The 22,392-nt window shown below is 35.2% G+C and overlaps 2 protein-coding genes and 1 pseudogene across 2 annotated transcripts; 2 read left to right on the top strand and 1 right to left on the bottom strand.

Annotated features, from left to right (window-relative positions):
• Window positions 1-972: 972 nt before the first annotated feature.
• LOC127114501 (probable LRR receptor-like serine/threonine-protein kinase At1g05700) lies at window positions 973-3,770 on the top strand. The gene is made up of 8 exons (XM_051046597.1): window positions 973-1,115; window positions 1,202-1,745; window positions 1,831-2,303; window positions 2,596-2,737; window positions 2,828-2,899; window positions 3,030-3,101; window positions 3,190-3,270; window positions 3,482-3,770. The coding sequence occupies exons 1-8, from the start codon at window positions 1,019-1,021 to the stop codon at window positions 3,510-3,512; spliced, it is 1,512 nt and encodes a 503-aa protein (XP_050902554.1). The 5' UTR covers window positions 973-1,018; the 3' UTR covers window positions 3,513-3,770.
• A 6,915-nt stretch (window positions 3,771-10,685) lies between these two features.
• On the bottom strand, window positions 10,686-12,524 carry LOC127114502 (plasma membrane ATPase 2). The gene is made up of 7 exons (XM_051046598.1): window positions 12,515-12,524; window positions 12,081-12,247; window positions 11,874-11,996; window positions 11,689-11,793; window positions 11,455-11,599; window positions 11,213-11,362; window positions 10,686-10,711 (listed from the first exon to the last, which is right to left on the bottom strand). The coding sequence occupies exons 1-7, from the start codon at window positions 12,522-12,524 to the stop codon at window positions 10,686-10,688; spliced, it is 726 nt and encodes a 241-aa protein (XP_050902555.1).
• Window positions 12,457-12,930, top strand: LOC127114500 (cytochrome b6-f complex subunit 7, chloroplastic-like; annotated as a pseudogene).
• The last annotated feature ends 9,462 nt before the right edge of the window (window positions 12,931-22,392 follow it).

The raw sequence follows: 22,392 nt of genomic DNA, 5'->3' as shown, positions 1-22,392 counted from the left end.
TCACGGGTTCTGTTCACGGACATTGCTCACGAGCACCGTTCATAAGAAATATTTTTTTTTATTTAGAAAAAATACTATTTATTGTATAAATACGATGAACAATATATATAGTTTATGTATTTGATATAAAAAAAAAGTAAGAATAACATTGTATTGAATATATGTATCAAATACAAAATGCATATGATGGATTGAAAGTTACCATCATGAATTATGTCTATAAAAAGACATTTAAAAAATCCATTGATATGTAATACATCAATTTTAGCCTCTTATGAACATTATCAAGTGAGTTAATTTCATTCTCTTTCACATATCAAATAATTTCTTATTAATGTTAAATTTTAGAAAATTATGATGGTAAAATCAAATCTAAATTTTATTATACCATGGTGTCAATTGACTATGTTCCTATACATAGGGATTATATCAATTGACAAGATAACGCCAAACTTAATATTATTACAAAATCAATAATGAAATTAAAAGCTAATATTATATAAATGTTGTTCACAAAAATTTACATTAATAAGAAATAATTTGATATTCCCAATAATATAAATTTTTAAAACCTTAATTTTTATGCTTGTTATCGATATATCAAACAATTTCTAATTAATGTTATATTTATAGATATAACTTATAATCTTATAACTTGTAATCCAACCGTATATTTTGTAAACTAGATATTAAGTAAATAGTTATCAAATATGGTCTGGTCTATATTAAGTTTGACATTATAATTTCAATATATATAAAGTTACATCAATATTTCATTTAAATTAAATGATACAGTCTTGGATAACATTTTATGAATACAAATGTTATAAAATAAACAGTTGAATTAAAAATATATATTACATATATTCAATGGTGGATTTTTATTTTTATTTTTAAAGGAATAGTATATTTTTATTAAAAAAGTTATTGTGAAATGTTACTGTGCAACATTAACCATCCATCTTGCAGTATAAATAAATCTCTGTATAGCACTCATTATTCATTAGTTGTATCTCTAATGAAGCAAACAATAGTGGGAATGTTGACGCATTTTCTTTCACTACTCCTCGGTGTCCTTACTATTTTGGTTTTGATACAAGCTCAGGATCAATCAGGTTTATTTTCTTCATCACATATCTGTTACTACTAGTAACTATTATAGTTAAAGTTATCTTAATTTTTTCATTTATATGTATCTCAGGATTTATAAGCATAGATTGCGGTCTACCTGAAAACTCAAGCTATGCTGAGACAAGCACAGGCATAAACTACATATCTGATGAAAACTTCATAGATACAGGTGTAAGTAATAAGATACCACCTCCTCTAGGCAACATTATTTTACAGCAACTAGAACATGTGAGGAGCTTTCCTAGTGGAGTGAGAAACTGTTACAGAATAGATGTAACAAATGGTACTAAATACTTAATCAGAGCTTCTTTCTTTTATGGAAACTATGATAATCTAAATGAGCCACCAGAGTTTGATATTCATTTTGGACCTAATGCGTGGGATACAGTCAAGTTCACCAACTTATCACGCGTCGTAATGAGTGAGATCATTTACACTCCATCACTAGAATACATACAACCATGTCTTGTTAACACAGGCAAAGGAACTCCTTTCATTTCCGTCATAGAATTGAGGACTTTGAACAATGAAGCTTATGTCACATACTCAACTAAATCAGTGCTATCAAATTTCTTTCGATATGACTTAGGTTCCATCACAAATTTAAGATACAGGTAAGATTGTATATAACATATCTGACACGGCTTCACAGATATGAACAAATAACTGATAAATTTTTTGGTCGTGTGCAAACAACAGGTACAAAGACGATGTTTACGACCGGCTCTGGTTTCCTTTTAAATGGGATGAGATGAGAAATCTAAGCAGCAATGAAGATATATTAACTCAAAATATTTATAAACCACCAGGAATTGTTATGAGCACTGCTATTACACCATTTAATGTCAGTGCCCCTATACAATTTAGTTGGAGTTCAGATGATGTAAATGACCAATACTACTTCTACTTGTACTTTAACGAGGTTGAGAAGCTGGCTGAAAGTGAAACAAGAGCATTCAATATCATAGCGAATGGAAAACTCTTATATGGACCTGAAATACCTGCATACCAAAGAGTACATACCATATTAAGTACAGCAGCTTTGACTGGAGCCGGAAGGTATATATTTACCCTTTCTAAGACAGACAATTCAACTCTTCCACCCATCCTCAATGCCATGGAGGTTTATAAACTAATAGACTTCTCACTATCAGAAACTCAAAAGGATGATGGTAAGTTTGTTCTGCACTAAAAATATATTTATTAATATACTCATGATTATCTTACATATTTTTTCTATAATAAATATAAACCATTTCATTCTTTTAAAGAATAAATTTGTAAAACAATAGAATTAGTCAACAAAATTTAATATATCAACCTTGTTCAATTTCATGTGATTTATTTAACAATGACTTATATTAAAAGACGAAAAGAACATTTGATTAGTGTAATTTTTTTGGTAAACTTTGTGCAAATTGGCTTGAAATCTCTTTAAATATTATTTTAAATACCTTGCACTAGTTGATGCTATCACAAGCATCAAGAAGAATTATGGAGTGGCTAAAAATTGGGAAGGAGATCCATGTGGTCCTGTGAAGTATATGTGGGAAGGTCTAAACTGCAGTATTGATGATGGCCTCAACCCTCCAAGAATCACATCTTTGTAAGTTAGCAATCCCTTAAATAAAATATATGCATAGATAATTCAAAAACATTAATTGTCCTCTGAAATTACATTTGGTATTGTTATAAGGAATTTGTCTTCAAGTGGATTGACAGGGCAGATAGTATCTTCTATATCAAAGCTCACCATGTTACAGTATTTGTGAGTTTATAATCTCATTTGATTAAATAAACTATTTACTATAGACTATACTCACTATAGAGTTTTTCTACATGTAACGTAAACTTATAAATTATCTACATAAATTTAACTACACACTCTATCATTTCAGGGATTTATCAAACAATAGCTTAAACGGTTCTTTACCTGATTTTCTGCAACAACTACAGTTTCTAAAAGTATTGTAAGTACCATGGAATTGAATGCCATTTATTATGAGTATAAAATAAAAACAAATTGTGTTATATTTACTTTTTGTCATGTGCTTGCAGAAATGTGAAAAATAACAATTTAACAGGATTAGTTCCAAGTGGACTTCTTGAGAGATCAAAAACGGGTTCTTTGTCACTAAGGTATGTTAATTCGCATTATATCAATATAAGTTTAAATCTCTAAACTATATCATATATTTTTTGGATAACTCGTTTTTTAAGGTTTGTTTTCATCTAAAAAATCTTAAAATTAATTGATGTGAATCTTAGTTTCACTTTGAGAAAGATACTTTACATATACTATGACTAATTATATGATAACTAATATCTAAATATATTTGGCTTCTTTCAGTGTGGATGTGGAACTAAAATCTTCTCCTTAACTGAGTAACCATTGTTAAGGAGATTACCTCTCCGTCCTATATTCAGTGTCACTCTGGATTTTCCAGCATGATAATCTTGGTTTGTATGATATGTAATATATAATTTTTATTGTGAATGTTTGATAAGAGTAAAAAGAGTTGTGTGCCAAATAGTAGTTGGGTGAATGATGCTTAGTAAAAAGTAATACTTTCCTCCTAAAATATTAGGAAGAATAATGTGTATGAACATAAATAAATTGTTAGTTTTGTCATATTTAATGCGGAATGTCCTGATAAAAAAATGATATTCTAAAATATTTCTTTGATAGTTATTATAATTTCTTCAACCAATGTATTATCCATTTTTAGAGGAGAATGCGTCAGATGAATTGGTCATCCCTTAATCATGAAGAGGAGGCGCCAATTGCATTGACGCATGCATTGGGCTCCTCATGATGAGGCGTCAATGCTATTGACGCATGCATTGACCCTCACGAGGAGGCGTCAATGCCCCTGGCGCCTTAGTGTTATTTGTGGTGTGAGCGCCAATGTCTTTGGCGCCTGCATGTCATGTCATGTGGGCGCCAACACTCTTGACACATACATTTTATGTCCTACGAGCGTCTTGGTCAGTCTTAATATCCACCATCAAAACAATTTTGAACATATAATGCATCATCCTACGAGCGTCTTGGTCGGTCTTAATCTCCACTCATTCGCACACTTCTCCGTTTTGGTTGAACGTGGACACAAGCCATTGTATTCATCTAATCCTTTCACTCTCTCCAATTTCTCACTCTAACCAACTGTGCAACGTCCGATTAAGACGTTCAAACATATATGTGTTCCAAAGTCGAATCTATATCGGAGCCGCAACAGCGAAAAATATTACATCAGCATTTCGTTTCTGAATGTATGCAGACATTGTTAAAACAGAGAAACTTGAAGGTGAGTGGAGTTGAATTAGAGAAAATATGATATTAGGAGATGATTTTGTGTGAAAAATATTGCATCCAAAGCGTGACATTTATACAGAGTGGACATAAAATGTATGCGTCAAGAGTGCTGGCGCCCACATGACATGACATGCAAGCGCCAGAGGCATTGGCGCCCACACCACAAATAACTCTAAGGCGCCAGGGGCATTGGGGACTCCTCATAAGGGCCAATGCATGCGCCAATAGCATTGGCGCCTCCTCATGAGGAGCCTAATCCATGCGCCAATGCTATTGGCGCCTCCTCTTCATGCTTAGGGGATGGGCCAGTTCATCTGGCGCATCCTCTTCTAAAAGTGGTTATTTTGATTATTTTTTTGAATTATTTGATATTTTTGATTTTTTTTTTAAAAATTGATTATTTAAAAAAAATCGCTAAGGCCTCATTCATTTAAAAATAATAGTATTATTTACAAAATATTTAAATAAATCAATAATTTTTTAAAATAATATATATATATATATATATATATATATATATATATATATATATATATATATATGAATTGGATTAAATTAAACAATTAAATAGTATTTTTATTTAAAAGAGAATAATGGTTTGAAGAAATATGCTAAATAATTTTAGACAAACCACAAAAAGACCGATAAAAAATGAGCAACAAAAAGAAGAAGACGAATTAAGTCCAACTAACATACAACAAAAACAACTAAGTTACCTTAACTTTATCTTATTAAGTGAGGTCGATAACATATCTCACTGTAAAATTTTATGTAGGATCATGCTTCAATCCAAATCATTAATTTTAAGATTTTTTTTAGTAACTTCTTTTATGGTCTTTTTAGATTTTCATGTCTCTCTAATTATTCGACTTCTCTTCATCTAATTTAATATTGTAACCCCAAAATTTACATGTCTTTTCTCTACATTCTCAAACCATCTAGGTTTATTTTCTACCATTTATATATATATATATATATATATATATATATATATATATATATATATATATATATATATATATATATATGAATTGGATTAAATTAAACAATTAAATAGTATTTTTATTTAAAAAGAGAATAATGGTTTGAAGAAATATGCTAAATAATTTTAGACAAACCACAAAAAGACCGATAAAAAATGAGGAACAAAAAGAAGAAGACGAATTAAGTCCAACTAACATACAACAAAAACAACTAAGTTACCTTAACTTTATCTTATTAAGTGAGGTCGATAACATATCTCACTGTAAAATTTTATGTAGGATCATGCTTCAATCCAAATCATTAATTTTAAGATTTTTTTTAGTAACTTCTTTTATGGTCTTTTTAGATTTTCATGTCTCTTTAATTATTCGACTTCTCTTCATCTAATTTAATATTGTAACCCCAAAATCTACATGTCTTTTCTCTACATTCTCAAACCATCTAGGTTTATTTTCTACCATTTTCTCTACTATAGATGTTACCCCAACATTCTTTTTAATATTTTCATTCTTAATCTTATTATGTCTAGTCTTACCACACATAAAACACAACATCCTCATCTATGCTATATACACTTACTTTATTCTCATTTTGATTTTTAACCTCTCAATATTCTGTTCCATACAACATTGCAGGTCTTACCGCAGTCCAAAAAAATTTGTCCATCAGCCTGAGCGGTACCTTTGCATCACATAGAATTCTTAAAGTCCTCCTCCATTTCAGTCGTCCATCTTGAATTCGATGATTTGCATTCCCTTCTATTTCTCCATCATTTTGTATTACGGACCCAAAATATTTAAACTATGTGACTTGAAGGATGATATGGTTTTCAATTTTCACCTATAGATTATAAATATTTTTTCTTTTATTGAAACTACATTCAATATATTCCGTCTTACTTCTATTTAAGCAAAAATCACTGTTTTTAAATCTTGTCTCTAACCCCTCATTTAAATTTTTATTTCACTTTTTAAATAAGACTATATCATATGTAAAAGTCCTGTCTATAACAATCGATCACAAACCCAAATGAAAAGAGAGGGTTCTAGTAGACAGTCAAAAGCTATATAAAGCTTTTGTCAAATCTTTATTAATATAAGGTAAAAATAATATTTGAGTGTAACTTTTATCCTCTAAATGAGGGTCGGGTGATTTTGACCTTTTACTGTTTAAGTGATTTTTTCTTTGTAATTTAGCTCTCTTAATCTTTATTTTCTCTTATATTTATGTTAAGAGGACATATTTTTTCCGAAAAGACTAAAGAAATATATTAATACAACATTACGAACAAGACATGGAAGTTTTTTTTAAAATATTCAATTTTTTAAAAAAATATCCAAAAATACCCATATTTTCAAAAAAATTATAAATATGGGCATTTCTTGCCCTATTTTCTTCATGGGCGCCACCCTAGTTGGCGCCTACCCTTAAAGGTAGGGCAAGTCGCCACTAGGGGTGGCGCCTACACTTGTTTTTTTTTGTTTTTTTTAATTATTTTTAATATGTTTTTAATTATTTTTTTAATTTTTTTAAATCTTTTTTAAGTTATTTTAAATTTATTAATTTATATTTATTATAAATTATATTAATTTATATTAATACATATATATAAATAATATTATTTGCAAGATATATATATATATATATATATATATTAATTTAATTTATATATATAATATATATATTATATATATATTATATATTTAATTTATAAGTAATTAATATTATTTATAAATTTTTGGGAGAATTAGGGTTAATCATGTTAGGGTTAATTAATCAATTATAATTAGGGTTTATTGATCGGTTATAATTAGAGTTTGGTAGTTATGACCTAATTCAAACCGTAATTCCCCCTAAGACTAATTAATCAAGTGCGACACTAATTAGGGTTAAGTACATTGGTGTACAACCTAGATCTTTTCCTATAAATAAAGTGGTATTTCCTTGCATTTTCTTCACCACTATTTCCTATCACTTTCTCTATCAAGTTGAGTTCATGGCATCCCCCAGACTGTCATCATGGCAGTGAACATCATCAAGGCGCCCGGATCCTGAACCAGTAATCTTAAAAAGGGGTGGGCATGTTATTTTCTCGCCTGTGAAACCCCCAATGGAGATGAAATTTTGGAACATCCGTTCGTTGGACCAACTAAAAAGGTCCTTGATGTCTTGGTTAGAGGGAGATTACGAACCTGGTGAAGTCATCAGAAGGATTCTGAGGCTTAGAAGAAGTATCTCATTTGAAACTGGAGAAACGGTATGTTCTTGGGTTGAAGTTGAAAGCGACATTGATTGCATCCAAATGATGCATGGATCAGACGACATAGTGTTAACTGTTGCAATTTATTTTTTAAAACTCCAATCTAATGATTGTTTATATTGTTTGTTTTTAAAGGATCCCAAGAAATTTCGTCAACGTTCACACCCTATGCCTTATCCAGACCCATGGTGCGTACCTTACATAGAGCGTGCGGGGTTCGGTCATGTTATGCATGTGGTAAATGCCACAATTGATGTGAAATTTATTCTTGCTTTGTGTGAACGTTGGAGACCAGAGACACACATTTTTCACCTACCAATCGGTGAATGTACTGTCACACTAGAGGACGTGTACATGCTTTTGGGTCTTCGAATAGATGGTAAGCCTGTGACTGGAAATGTTCAATAGCCCAACGAACTATGTGTTCAAATATTGAGCGTAGATCTGGTCGAGGGTGAGGGATCTGCAAAAGCAAGGGGCCAGGGTATTAAACTATCGAGCCTCCAATTCTACCACGACTCTATAAATTTGACTGAGGATTCATCCGAACAAGAAAAAATCATAAAAACAAGGTTTTACATTATGTTATTGTTTGGGAACTTGTTATTTCCCGAAGGCACGGGAAATAGCATAAACTTTATGTACTTGAGTTTGCTCGAGGACATTGATAGAATAAGCACGTATAGTTAGAGTTCTGCTGTATTGGCTTTCCTATATAGCTCTTTGTGTAAAAATGCACAAAATGACCACTGTACATTTTCTGGATGTGCTTTTTTTGCTCCAAACATGGGGTGGTGGAGATTGCCGAGGCTAGCCCCAGAAAATCCTAACGTCTACTCCTTCCCCAACGCAACTAGGTAAATTTATGATGTTATTTCATTTTGTATATTTATTCTATAAATATTTGTAAATAATATTATTTATCTTTTTTTGTTTAGGTTCATTACAACCGAACTAGATTACAGTCTTATCCCAAAAAATAAAATAATATTTTATCGTCAACTCTTGGATCGTCTCCGAGCACAAGATGTATTACCACTAAATCATTCATCTTCTAACTAATTTATTAATATCAAGCATTCTCAATAAATAACATATTTATTTTTTTCTTTGCATTTTATTTGGAGGCCATATTTGGGATTGGAACATCAACCCAACCCCGAAGATGCAGCTGTTTGGACAGCAAAAACGGCTATCATGCGGTTCACCACTGTGGAGATGCACCAAAGTGACCGTGTCAAACTGCAATTCGGAATGCATCAAGAAATCCCAGGCCCCCCAATGTCTTTGGAACCTTGGCATCTTAAAAAAGTCAGCCACTAGTGGTATGCCCAAAATTGGAAGGCATTTGCAAAGGAGTTCCGTAAAATATGGAAAGAGCGTGCCCACTATGTTCTACAATTTCCGGTGGCGCCCAACGAAATGAAGCCGACAAGGGAATATGTGGATTGGTATAGAGCAAATACAAATCCAGAAATGATTGTGTCTGACCCGTTCTATTTGGATGATCCCCGAATGCAACAACCATATTTCCAACAACAACAACCACCACAATATTCCCAACAACAACAACCACCACAATATTCCCAACAACAACAACCACCAAAGTATTACCAACAACAACAACCACCACCATATTACCAACAACAACCACCACCACCGTATTACTAACAACAACCACCACCACCGTATTACCAACAACAACCACCACAACACATGTTCATCCCCCAACCAAATCAACACTACATACCACAAACTCAACCCCAATATCATGAAGATTACCAACACCAACCTCAACATTCCCACCACCATCAACAGTCCCAACACCTACCACAAACTCAATCCCCCCACATCCACCAATCCCAACACTTTCATCACGACGATGTCCCGGGCTCTTCTAGTCCTCCACTTAGCCCCGACACAGGTATACAAGAGGATTACCAACAAGACTACTACACACCACAACAGACATTGTTCTTTAGCCAACCCGATTCAACCCTCAACTACCAAAGGCCACATTTCGAGGGCGCACCCAACAGGAGTCAGTTTGTCCCACCGAGACAAAGCTTTGAGGGCGTAGAGGGCACCCGCCTTTCCTACAGCATTGAGGGGACTTCGACCCAACCACAACGGCAAACGGCAAGGGGACGCGTTAGGACTAGGGGTGGTAATAGGGAAGCACCACCACCACGTGAGCTGTCTAGACGAGTAGTTAGACCTCCCCCGTGCGGATCGTACCAGGGACCGCATAATATGTGATAAATCCCAAATTAATAATGCATTTTAATCATATCTTTATAATATTTGTCTTGTGTATTATTTTAATATAAATATATTGTGTTTATTAATATAAGTTAATATATATATATATATATATATATATATATATATATATATATATATATAATATATATATATTATTAATATATATTTATAATATATATATATATATATATATATATATATATATATATATATCTTGTGTATTTTAGAAATATATACATAATATTATTTATTTACATGTATATAAATTAATATATTTTAATAATTTATAAATAATATTAATTACTTATAAATTAAATTAATATATATATAAATTTATATATATATTATATATATATATATATATATATTATATATATATATATATGGCAAATAATATTATTTACATATATGTATTAATATAAATTAATATAATTTATAATAAATATAAATTAATAAATTTAAAATAACTTAAAAAAGATTTTAAAAAAATTTTAAAAATAATTAAAAATATATTAAAAATAATTTTAAAAAAAAAAAACAAGTGTAGGCGCCACCCCTAGTGACGACTTGCCCTACCTTTAAGGATAGGCGCCAACTAGGGTGGCGCCCATGAAGAAAATAGGGCAAAAAATGCCCATATTTGTAATTTTTTTGAAAACATGGGTATTTTTGGATTTTTTTTTTAAAAATTGAATATTTAAAAATAAAAACTTCCAAGACATGCCTAGATTAACTGAAGACAAAATATCCACGATCTTACCAAACAAGTATCCTATTTAAAGATATAAAACAATAAGTTCATCCACATTTTTTTATCGTTGTATTTGAGCCACACACTACAACAAACAAGACCTTAGACAGTGCTTTTTTTAGCCTTAGACAACGCTTTAAAGCGCTGTCTAAACCTCCGCTGCTAAAGGTTTAGACAGCGCTTTTTTAAATCTTAAAAGCGTTGTCTAAGCCCCCCCCCCCCCCCCCCCCCCCCTTAGACAGCGCTTTGGCCAAAAGCGCTTTATAAGACCCTCTTATTTTAAATTTTTTAGGTATACCTTAGACAACGCTTTTGAAAAGCGCTGTCTAAGCCCCACCCCCTTAGACAGCGCTTTGGCCAAAAGCGCTTTCTAAGACCCTCCTATTTTAATTTTTTTAGGTATACCTTAGACAGCGCTTTTCAAAAAGCGCTGTCTAAGCCCCCCCTTAGACAGCGCTTTTGCCTAAAGCGCTTTCTAATCCCCCCCTTAGACAGCGCTTTTTACCAGCAAAACCGTCAGCTTTCTCAATGAGATCATCAATGGAAACAGCACCTAATTGATCTTTATTTTCACCGAGCAGTGATGAAGAAGGATACATGTTAGTCCCCATCCCTAGACGCCTTCCCGTTTCCTTACCTATTGCGAGTTGATCACCTGAAAGTTTTTTTTGTAGCATGAGTATAGTTTGCATTATATAAAATCATTGACTCAATTTCAAATGACGGTGGTACTGTGATACAACGTACCAGTGATCATTTTGACACTAACGCCAAGATCAAGAGCTCTTCTGATTGTTTCTGCGCTATCATGTCTCGGAGGGTCAAAAAGAGGGAGAAGAGCAACAAACTCCCATGGTCCTCCTGCACTTTCCTTACTTCCCTCCGGTACTTCCTATATGAAAAAAAAACTTCGGTGCTAAGGAAAGAATACATGATAATTGACTTATCCGATTATGAAGAATTCGTAAGAGGGAAATAAACCTGTCTTGCAATCCCAAGAGAACGAAGTCCACGTTCTGCAAACTTGTCAATCATCGCATGAACCTTCCGTTCGATTTCTGCCTTGTTTTGTGCAAGATTGAGAATCTACACAGTATATGAGAAAAGTTTATCAATGATCGGTAGGTTGCGTGGTTCTTGAAAAGCGAGAATGAATTATGTATTACCTGCTCTGGTGCACCTTTGCTAACCCTGTGCATATTACCAGCACCATCAATGTATGTAAGGGCAGTTCTTTTATCAGTTGGATTAAACGGAAGGAAATGAACTTCTTTTATTCCAGCTCGTGCCTTGCGAAACCAAAGGACTATTAGTAGACTAACCAAATTTCAACTACACAACATGATGGAAAACAAACTTTGAAGAGTCTGTACCTCCTTTGGGTCTGCCAACATTGAAACGATTGCGCAATCAATTGCATCTTGGTTCTCCATCCTTGATGCTCTTGCAGCCATAAGTACAACCAAATCCTTGCCAACACCTTTGGCAAAAACCTGCCAGATATTCATGATTGTTAGGGGAAACAAAGTTAATATACATCCTGGTCAAAGATTGTTTCAGTCAGAATTCAAACTCGGGTTTTTCCGAATACTAATTGTCGCACCTCATGCTTTGGTAAGGACCCTGATCACTAACTAATTTTGACTGAGAATCTTCTTCAGTTAATGATCTCTTACTATCACAGGTTGAAGAGCATGGCCGGACTGACTTTGGATGTTATTACAGTGGAAGTTACGACGAGACAAAAGAGGTTATTGCATTTACTTTCCTTATAGTTTCATCTCATCAATTCAATATTTCTCTAAACTTTTTCTCATATTTCACAGATAATAAAAATGGCCTCAGCCTCAGCAGCATCTCCATCTACAATCACTGTTGTAGGAAGCTCAGTCACCGGTTCCAAATCAAGGAACAACAGGAAGGGTCATAATGTGAAGTTCATCACAGCACTCAATTCTTTTAACGGATTGCAAGCTCAGCACAACACTGTGGCATCACTAGGAGTTCCTGTTTCCAGTGAACTAGCTTTCGCAAAAGTGAGGAGTTCAATATATAACGGAGGAAGAAGAAGTGGTAGAGGTGGTGGTGCGCTTGCTTCAAAATGCAATGCTGCAGGTGAGATTTTTCAGATTGCGGCTATTATGAATGGACTTACTCTTGTTGGTGTTGCTGTTGGATTATGCTCTTCTTCGAATTGAAGCTACTGTTGAAGAAGCTGAGTAAGAGTTTCTATTATATGCATGTAATGTAACGGAAGTTTATAATATCAGTTTTATTCTTGATGTGATGATGTTGAATTCAATTGCCGCAACAGAACCAAACACTGCAACGCAAGAGCCAGCGAGAACAAACTAACAGCATCCAGAACCGAAAAGAACTTCCAGGACTTCAAGCAATTTCTCTAATTTTTTTTTCAACCTCTTTCAGTACTTCCACAACCCTCTCCCACTGTCATGACGAAAACAGAACCATCGTGAACCACACCCTGCTTCAACATCATAACAGCCTTAGCCGATCGTTAAGCAGGTGCCTTTTAGAGAACCAAACAGCTCCGGGCAGATAAAGAAGGAAAAGCCTGTAGCCTCCGCGACGAAACTCCGAGTCGGTAAGTCTTCTTGATTTCGATCCACGATTTATTACTCCTTGACTCTGATCTTCCTATGCGCGTGTAAAACACAATTTGGTCTGGAACTTTCAATTTGGGTTTCGTTTCAATTCGACGAAGTCGCTTCAGGAATCCAATTTCGAGGTTGTTTCAGGTTCTTAGAATTGGAGGAAGCAGGAGGATTTGTGTGTTTCTTTTGCAGGTTATGGTTATGTTTGCTGTAATGACAATGCCGACACTCACTTACGGCAATTTGAGTGATTCCAATTGGCTTGCTGCTGTTATACTATGTTTTTCTGTCATGGAAGTTTTGCAGGTAATTTTGATGTAGGACTAGTTTTGGTGCAGGAGCAGGTGATCTCGCGGAGCCGGTATCACTTCCGTTAAGGGAGTGCTGCAATATGGTTGAAAGTCTGACTTGCTTAACCCTACCAAACTCAGTGTTATTCAAACCAAGATTATGAGGTCCCATGATGGTTTGCGCCAATTGCCTCTTTTTGGATGAAGGAATCCCAAATGTATTCTGCTGTGGAGTTATAGTAATTCCTCCTTTAAATTTCAGCACTTCAAAAAAACGGGATCTCCAAATAAAGATGAAGTGAGAGAAGTTCAGTGTCCATTCCCTTGGGACGTGTTTGGTTCACCCATTTGAGATTACACTGAGAATGGATTATTGTGTTATTATTGGATTTTGTTTTTTTTCCTTTTTTTTTTTTTGAGTGAGTGTGTTGGAGTTGTTGTAGGATATGGATGTGATGCATTGTTATGCTTAAATGTTAAATGAAAATATATGTATGAAAATGAGTTTGGAAATGTTTGAAAGTTAAATATTATTGAATATTATGAAATGAGTATGTACTATTTTGATTTGAAATGCACTATGGATGGGAAATGGATCATGTTTGATTATAAAATGGATTTTTAGAAATAATACTAATCTAAATATCAATTTAAATAATAATAAAAAATCCGTAAAAAACCAAATTAAAATCAAATTAATTCATAATTTGCTAAAATTACTTTGATATCAATTCTAACATCTATTTGAAAATTAAAATCAATTAGAGTTTTGAATCATTAGTAAAAATAACAATTAAAATTAAATTGAAATTTGGGAATTAAACTTAATTTGAAATTAAAATCAAAAATTGAAAAATTCAAAAGTCAAATGATTAAAATCCATTTTATAGTCAAAAGCACCATGATCAAAAAGGCATAGACAATGATCAATGTGTAACAAAAATATGGAGTTGGGAATGAATGTATGCAAATGAATTTTTAGGCCAAGTGCCAAACAAAATAAAAAAATTCAGGACCAAAATCGGGGTATGACAGTTGCCCCTATTTAAGTATCTTCTACTAGAGAATATGAAGCAGGACACTCTTCATATGATCATAGTGGGAGATGGTTAAATACTAAGAAGACCCGGATTTTGATCCTGAATCCCTATGACATGGTGTGATATGATATGATATGCATGACATGATATGCGTGGATGCATGATTTTCTTTATTTGTGATTTTTAATTTTCTTCCCTGCTAGGGATATGGTGGACCCCTGACAGGAGATGCTACTAGACAGACCAACATGTGGGGAATACTGATGATCCACAGGGAGACAGACAAATGGGGTAAAAAACAACTTGCTGGGGAAACAGTCCTGCTGGAGAATCAGGCACACACTGGGGAGTATTCAAAGTGAGATTTGATAAACGACACTTAGAATACAAGGGATTTCGGTAGTAAATTCACACATGACTTACTAAACCCGAATAAAGGAAAAGATGCTACAACAAGTTCATATATGACCTGACAACACTGGGGAATAATCAAGGAGAAAAAACTCATCAGAACAGGTTCATGTATGACCTGACACCGGAATAAGGGTTCAGCTACAGGTTCATACATGATCTGAATGGTATTGAACAAACAGAGGAAAATCTTCAGAGCAGGTTCAAGTATGACCTGACACCGGAATAAGAGTTCAACTACAGGTTCATACATGACCTGAATGGTATTGAACAAACAGAGGAAAATCTTCAGAGCAGGTTCAAGTATGACCTGACCCCGGAATAAAAGGCTCAACAACAGGTTCATACATGACCTGAATAGTATTGAACAAAAATTGGAAAAACTCTTCAGAGCAGGTTCAAGTATGACCTGACACCGGAATAAAAGTTCAACAACAGGTTCATACATGACCTGAATAGTATTGAACAAAAATTGGAAAAACTCTTCAGAGCAGGTTCAAGTATGACCGGACCCCGGAATAAAAGCTCAACAACAGGTTCATACATGGCCTGAATAGTATTGAACAAAAATTGGAAAAACTCTTCAGAGCAGGTTCAAGTATGACCGGACCCCGGAATAAAAGCTCAACAACAGGTTCATACATGACCTGAATAGTGTTGAACAAAAATTGGAAAAACTCTTCAGAGCAGGTTCAAGTATGACCTGACCCCGGAATAAAAGCTCAACAACAGGTTCATACATGACCTGAATAGTATTGAACAAAAATTGGAAAAACTCTTCAGAGCAGGTTCAAGTATGACCTGATACTGGAATGACAACAATTGGACTCTGACCGTAAGCAATGGACTACAACCACCCTTTAACGGATTTTGCCAACAACAATTGGACTTGAAAATGACCGTGAAAACCGGATGTTGGTTTAGGGATACCAAAGACAAGCTGGAATTAGAGGTCAAAGGATCTAGGATCGACAACAAGACCTGGGTCAATGCAAAATGAGCACGAAGTACATTTCGGCTATGCATGATTTGAATTTCCTTTTATGCATGATATATGAATGATCATGATTATGAGAATGCTGACACTGGGCAGACTGGGAGTTTGTAAAGGCTTTTTATGGAAGCTCATGATTCCTCAACACCGAGAACTCAACCAAATATTTTATGATAGATGTTGTCAAAGGAGGATCCTATCCAGTTTGATGGCCACAGCTTAGCCAACGGATGCTTTTGTAGGATTAATGAATCGTGCTAGCATAATTTTCGGGCACTCGTCTTAAACTCAATAGTTATTGACGTATGACAGAATTTGTTTGAGCAGTTTGAAAGCACAAAGAAAGAGGTTCTGCCCCTCTGTGGCTCATCTTGCCCCAGTTTGTTGGGACTTTGGAGATGTTCACCTTGAAAATGGGTTTGGAAACAACTTTCCAGGAGACTACCTCGAGAGGGCTTACCCCAAGTGCTTGAAACTTGCAATGGTCCGAACTTGACTAACCAAATGTTGGAATGGTAGACTCTTGATTGACTGTCCTTTGGATAGCTGGACTTACCGAGCTCTGAGGTGGTTTGCCCCAGTCTAAGTCTTGAAGCAAATTACTCTTGGCTAACTGAGCCTTGGAGTGATTGGACTTACTGAGCTCTGAGGTGGCTTGCCCCGGTCTGATTCTTGAAGCAGATTACTCTTGACTAGATGACCCTTAGGGTGACTAGCTCGAATTAACTGATGCTCAAAGTGATTTGCCCCTGAATAGACTTCTTTCACTCCATCAAGTTCCTCAACTGTGTATTGGATTTCTTTGATGCTAAGTGTTGAATCGCAAATAAGATTGTTCATTCAAAAATGGTAATTTTAATTCCATGCTTATGCAAAAATTTGAAATCAAAGTTTATTGATATGAACGGGTGAAATACAGTGAACGAGTCGTTGATAAGAACACAATGGTGATCAAGTCATTCACAGTATACAAGTTGGTGCTATCAAATGATTAACAAAAATCGTTTGGAGTCAAGTTAACACAACCTTGTTATAGTATGCTTTCAAAATAAACCCTGCCTCAATTAGGTCTTTTAAGGGTTGTAACGTGGTCTGGTTCGCGGTTTCTTGAAACAAAAGGATATAAGGCTCAAAATTTGTTTTTACCCACCCCTTCTTCTTGATGATCTCCAATTCCTATATTCAGTTAATTCAATACACGCATTCGACTTCCAAGAGGGTTCGAAGGTGTGATGAGGATTCAAGACGAATTTTCTTGAAATGGCAGTCACCTTATTATTTTTTTTGTTGAGGATTTTGGTGACCTCTTTTGATTGATTTATTTTATCCCTAATTTTGCCTGGACCGCTTCTCTGAAGCTTTTGGTCCATCGGGATGCCCTAACTTTTGCCTAAGTCATCTTGTGGTATTTGACTTAGCGAGCTTTTTTATATTTTTAAAGTTGTTGACTGCCACATTATTGGTGGATGAGGATCAACCAACACTAATTTTAGCTTTTCTTAACTTCTTCGACATTTCAACATGTGCACGGAGGATAACATGTGGTTGAACCCAATTGGAGGGTATACATATGGACGATCTTTTTGAAAGATCGAATGCACGATCAAACTATCTGAACACAACTACCCTGCCCCAGGTTAAGATTAAGGGTTTTAGATCCGAAATAAACACCAACTTCTAGGCTCAAAGTGGTTGTCTAGGGATTAACATCCTTATCACTCCAGTGTTTGGGGATTTGAAACAATGCCTTACATCATCGACAAGGTTTTACTCAAAAGCATACCACAACAATTTCAGGTGTTTTGTTTTCATCATCCTCCCTCCAATCTTTGTTAACACAACGGTTTGACAAACAAAAGTGAATGAGAGGAGTATTTTTGTTTTTTAACATAAATGAAAAACGAGTGAATACGAATGGATCAATTCAAAAGATGCATAAACATTTCATTAATCTTACCAATTCAAATAAAACAACAATGTTTAAAAGCAAATAACAACCAACATGCAAAGAAACTACAAAAGAAGTGTTGAAACAACCAAATGATTGCCAGCTTTAGGGAATTGATTTCTTCAAACTTGAAGATTGGGATCAACCAGCTTTTTGACATGATGATCTTCAAATTCTTTTCTTTTAATCTCATCGTTGAACGCAACCCTCTTGGATCCACTACTCACTTCTCCTTTTCTTTCATTGGTATAGGTCGTGACATTGGAAATCCAAGGCGGTATCTCAATGCTCTTACCAGGAAACAATGATAGCTCACTAGCCACATCCCTGACATCTTCCTTGTGGTACAAAACCTTGAGGGGTCTCAAGGGTCCTTTCCCTTTCTCATTATCTGGCCCAGAAATCAAGGTATATGTACCTGAGCCTTCCTCCTTGAGTGTTGGTGACCTTATGTCAATTAATCCTTGCAACTTGAGCTTAAAACTCATGCATTCCTCGATGGAGTGCCCCATTGTTCCAGTATGGTATTCGCACTTGATCTTCGGGTGATCTTCTTCAAAGACTAAACTCTTCTTGTTAATCAGTCCTCGTACCAAGGCTTTTAGCGCACAACAAGAATCTAGGTTATGTCCCAATGCCCCTTTATGGAATTCACACGTTGCATTTGGATTGTACCATGGTAGGTATGGTGACACGGGCGTGAGAGCTCGAGGGGTCACCAAAGCATTCTGGATCAGTAGCGGGTAGAGCTTGCTATATGGCACCGGAATAGAGTCATTGTGATCCTTGTTCCTCTTGTTCTGATTCTGATTTTTGTTTTGAACCTGGTTTTGGTGACTTTGAGGAGCAATAGCCAGAGGATGTTGATGATGACGCCTTGAGGGAGGTCCATATACTGGTAAATGAGGAGTTGCCACATAGCATTTCCCTTGACTTGGGGTAACACCAGATGGATGTGGCGTAGTAGCTCTCTTTGTTTGCAGCAGTGTATATTGGGTGACCCTCTCTTCCCAACAAGACTTGCAGCGTTTCCAAGACCCGTCTCATTTGGCTCTTCAAAAGATTGAGTTCCTCATTCAGTGCTTCTTGGCTTTTCCTTAGCTCGTCCATCATCTCCTGAGACATGGTTCTTTGTTCTAAACGCGTGTTAGGAATCACTTTGCTGATCACGGACAAAGGATGGATGAGTTTTTTTGGTATTTTGTCTGGAAAATGACATGCGTTATGATGAGATGCAAATGCAATGGAATGCGAATGAATGCAATGCAAGCCATGCACATTTGTTTTTTCATACACGGGTTCAAAAGTATGAGGTACTGATGAATCTGATTGTTTTCCAAGAATAGGTTCTCACCGGGTAAGATCTAAGGTTTTGTTACAAAGGATTCCCAGAGTCATTGATTCACAAGAATGTTTGACGCTTACGGGAAATACTTTCCGGTCGTCAACTCCATCAAGGGAATCTATTCTGGGTGAGGTTCTCGTACCGACCCTTACGAAGTATTCACCTCGGGAGTCCGTACTACGCAACCATCGACTGGGTTCTAGACAGGATACTCAGAGTCATGGATTCAAAAGACTGTTTGACGCTTACGGAAAATACTTTCCGGTCATCAACTCCATCTGGAGAATCTATTCTGAGCGAGGTTCTCGTATCGATCCTTACGAGGTATCCACCTCGGGAATCCATACCACGCAACCATCATTTCTAGTTGGCCAAAGGTTTAATGTTCTAAAAGGTCCTTAGAGTCATGGACCCCTTTGAAACATCGCCGCTTACGAGGTATACACCTCGGGCGACAATATTTGCAAAAGGATCTACTCTAAGTGAGGTTCTCGTACCGACTCTTACGAAGTATACACCTCGGGAGTCCGTACTACTCAACCATCGTCCTATCTTATGTTTTTTCACTCTAGACTCGGGTGTAGAGTCTTTCCCACATGGTTTGCAATCAAATACCCAAGTACCAACAATCGCAATAGAACCAATATACAACATATATCAATATAACAATAAAGATATTAAAAGCAATAAATAAGGGAAAAGCCATAAAATTAAACAAACAAAGGCACACAAACGTCCTAACTAGGCTTGACTCGCTTAGGGATTTGGAAGTCCCCAGCAGAGTCGCCATCTGTCGCACCTCAAAAAAATATGGGGATACGACTACAAAGCGAAGCGCGATCGCACGCTCGCAATGATGACTGAACAGAGTCGCCACCGAACTTTATTTATTCCTAAAAAGGAAAGGGGAAATATCGATAAAACCCAAGACAAAAGAAAGGATAAGATATGGTCATCGCAACCAATATCAGGGTTCGGGAGTCGATTACGCAAGGGGAAGGTATTAGCACCCCTCACGTCCGTTGTACTCAACGGGAACCATTAGGTTAGTTGTGTGCATTAATGTTAGTTTGAAATGTTAGGCTTTTCAATTTATTAGGTGGGAATGAAAGAATATAAGAGAGAAGAAATGTTTTTGGATTTTTTAACGAAGGACTAAACCTAAGTTTTTTATTAGTGGGCCTGACAAGATTTAAAAATCCTGCTCCTACGTATCTCAAAAGAGAAATCAAGGCTTACGTAGTTCTGGGTAGAAAAATGTTTGTTTGTTGGTCGATTTTAGCGAAAGCTATATTGTATTAATCGACGAAAACATTGTTTTACCCAAAACAGATGAGGAGTGGACGCGTACCACACATCGAACGGATTTATAAATCTACATTCGGAAAAGCGTCATTATCTCTACTCAACAATCGTGGCCGAAACATTGTTTTGTATCACTTAAGACAAGATACCTTTCGTTTATGAAAAAGGTTTTTGATTAGTCGCACGGCGGCGAGAAAAGGAATTTGATTGGTTTGATGTATTTTGAGTGATGGCGAGAACTTGGATGAGCGAGATATACATCTCGAATCCTAGCCTCAGGAGTGCATGGTATACACCATGTTCCATTTCCATCTTTATTGAAAGAGTTTAAGATAGGAATTAAGTATTTTGGAATTTGATTGAGAAAGGGTTTGAAGAAACCGCATTAACAATTTTAGACGATGGCGAGAGTTAAGATTGGCGAGGCATACGTCTCGAATCTTAACCTCAGGAGTGCATGGTATACACCATGTTCCATTTCCATCTTTATTGAAAAAGGTTAAATAAGATTTAGGTATCTTAGATTTGATTGAGAAAGGGTTTGACGAAACCACATTGACAATTTTAGACGATGGCGAGAGTTAAGATTGGCGAGGCATACGTCTCGAATCTTAACCTCAGGAGTGCATGGTATACACCATGTTCCATTTCCACCTTTATTGGAAAAGTGTTAAATAAGAATTATGTATCTTGAGTTTTGTTGTAAAAATGACTTGACCTGGATCAAGTATTGATGGATGTTTTAAGAGAAATTTGAATGAGTGTTTGAGAGAAAACAAAGTGGATAAATTTGGATGATGGCGAGAACTAGGATTGGCGAGATATACATCTCGAATCCTAGTCTCAGGAGTGCGTGGTATACACCACGTTCCACTTCCATCTTTATTTAAAAGGTCTTAATTATGAATTAATATTTTTTGAGTTTTTATTAGTAAAAAATGGCTTGACGTTGAATCAAGCATTTAATGAAGGTTTGAAAACAATGGAATAAAATGAGAGGAAGAAATTGGTTGATTTGTTTATTGAGAAAATACATGACGTTGGATCGAGTCATATTTTTGCATTTTTGAAATGGTTGATTTTACTCTTGAGTTAGTATCTAACTAAATAGTCAAACAAATAAAGAAATAAAACAGTACAAGATCATTACACATCGGGGGAGTGGGGTACATTTTGTCAAATGGGGATTCAAAATCATGAAATAATTAAATCGGGCCCAAACAACAAATGATGCGAAATATGAGTGTAAGTGCAAGAGAAACGGCTCATTGTAAGAAAGCCCAAGAGTAAGCTATGTGAGGTTGACGGCGATGCTTAAAAAGCAATCGACTTACAAGGGTGTGGAAAATGGGCTCGATATTGAATCGAGAAAAAAAATATGATTTTTATAGTTTTAAGATGGTTTTGCATGCATGATGAACTTAATAAAAAAACATAGACATAAAAAATATTAAAAGAAACAAAATGCTAAAAGAAAATGAAATACTAAAAAAATAAAATGCTAAAAGAAAATGAAATACTAAAAAAAGTGCTACATATGAGTATTGAACCCACTCCTCTTGAGACTATAGAAACCACCCCTCTCCACCAGGCCACTTACCAACTAATTGTTATTTTAATATTAATTTAAATATATAAATCAAAATAAATAAAATAAAAAAGAATTAAAATGAAAAAAACTAATAAATAGAAAACTGTTGGTCTACCCTAATTATACCTAATTAAGCTAATCAAAAT

Source organism: Lathyrus oleraceus, unplaced genomic scaffold (genome assembly GCF_024323335.1).
Source record: "Lathyrus oleraceus cultivar Zhongwan6 unplaced genomic scaffold, CAAS_Psat_ZW6_1.0 chrUn0525, whole genome shotgun sequence".
Classification (NCBI taxonomy): domain Eukaryota; kingdom Viridiplantae; phylum Streptophyta; class Magnoliopsida; order Fabales; family Fabaceae; genus Lathyrus; species Lathyrus oleraceus.
This window is presented reverse-complemented; position numbering and strand designations above follow the sequence as displayed.

Coding starts and splice junctions, on each gene's coding strand:
- LOC127114501 (XM_051046597.1), top strand. CDS start 1,019: ATGAAGCAAACAATAGTGGGAATGTTGACGCATTTTCTTTCACTACTC. Junction 2,738..2,827: donor CCTCCAAGAATCACATCTTT/GTAAGTTAGCAA, acceptor TATTGTTATAAG/GAATTTGTCTTCAAGTGGAT. Junction 2,900..3,029: donor CTCACCATGTTACAGTATTT/GTGAGTTTATAA, acceptor CTATCATTTCAG/GGATTTATCAAACAATAGCT.
- LOC127114502 (XM_051046598.1), bottom strand. Junction 11,600..11,688: donor CTCTTGGGATTGCAAGACAG/GTTTATTTCCCT, acceptor TTTTTCATATAG/GAAGTACCGGAGGGAAGTAA. Junction 10,712..11,212: donor GAAAGCTGACGGTTTTGCTG/GTAAAAAGCGCT, acceptor TTGTTTGGTAAG/ATCGTGGATATTTTGTCTTC.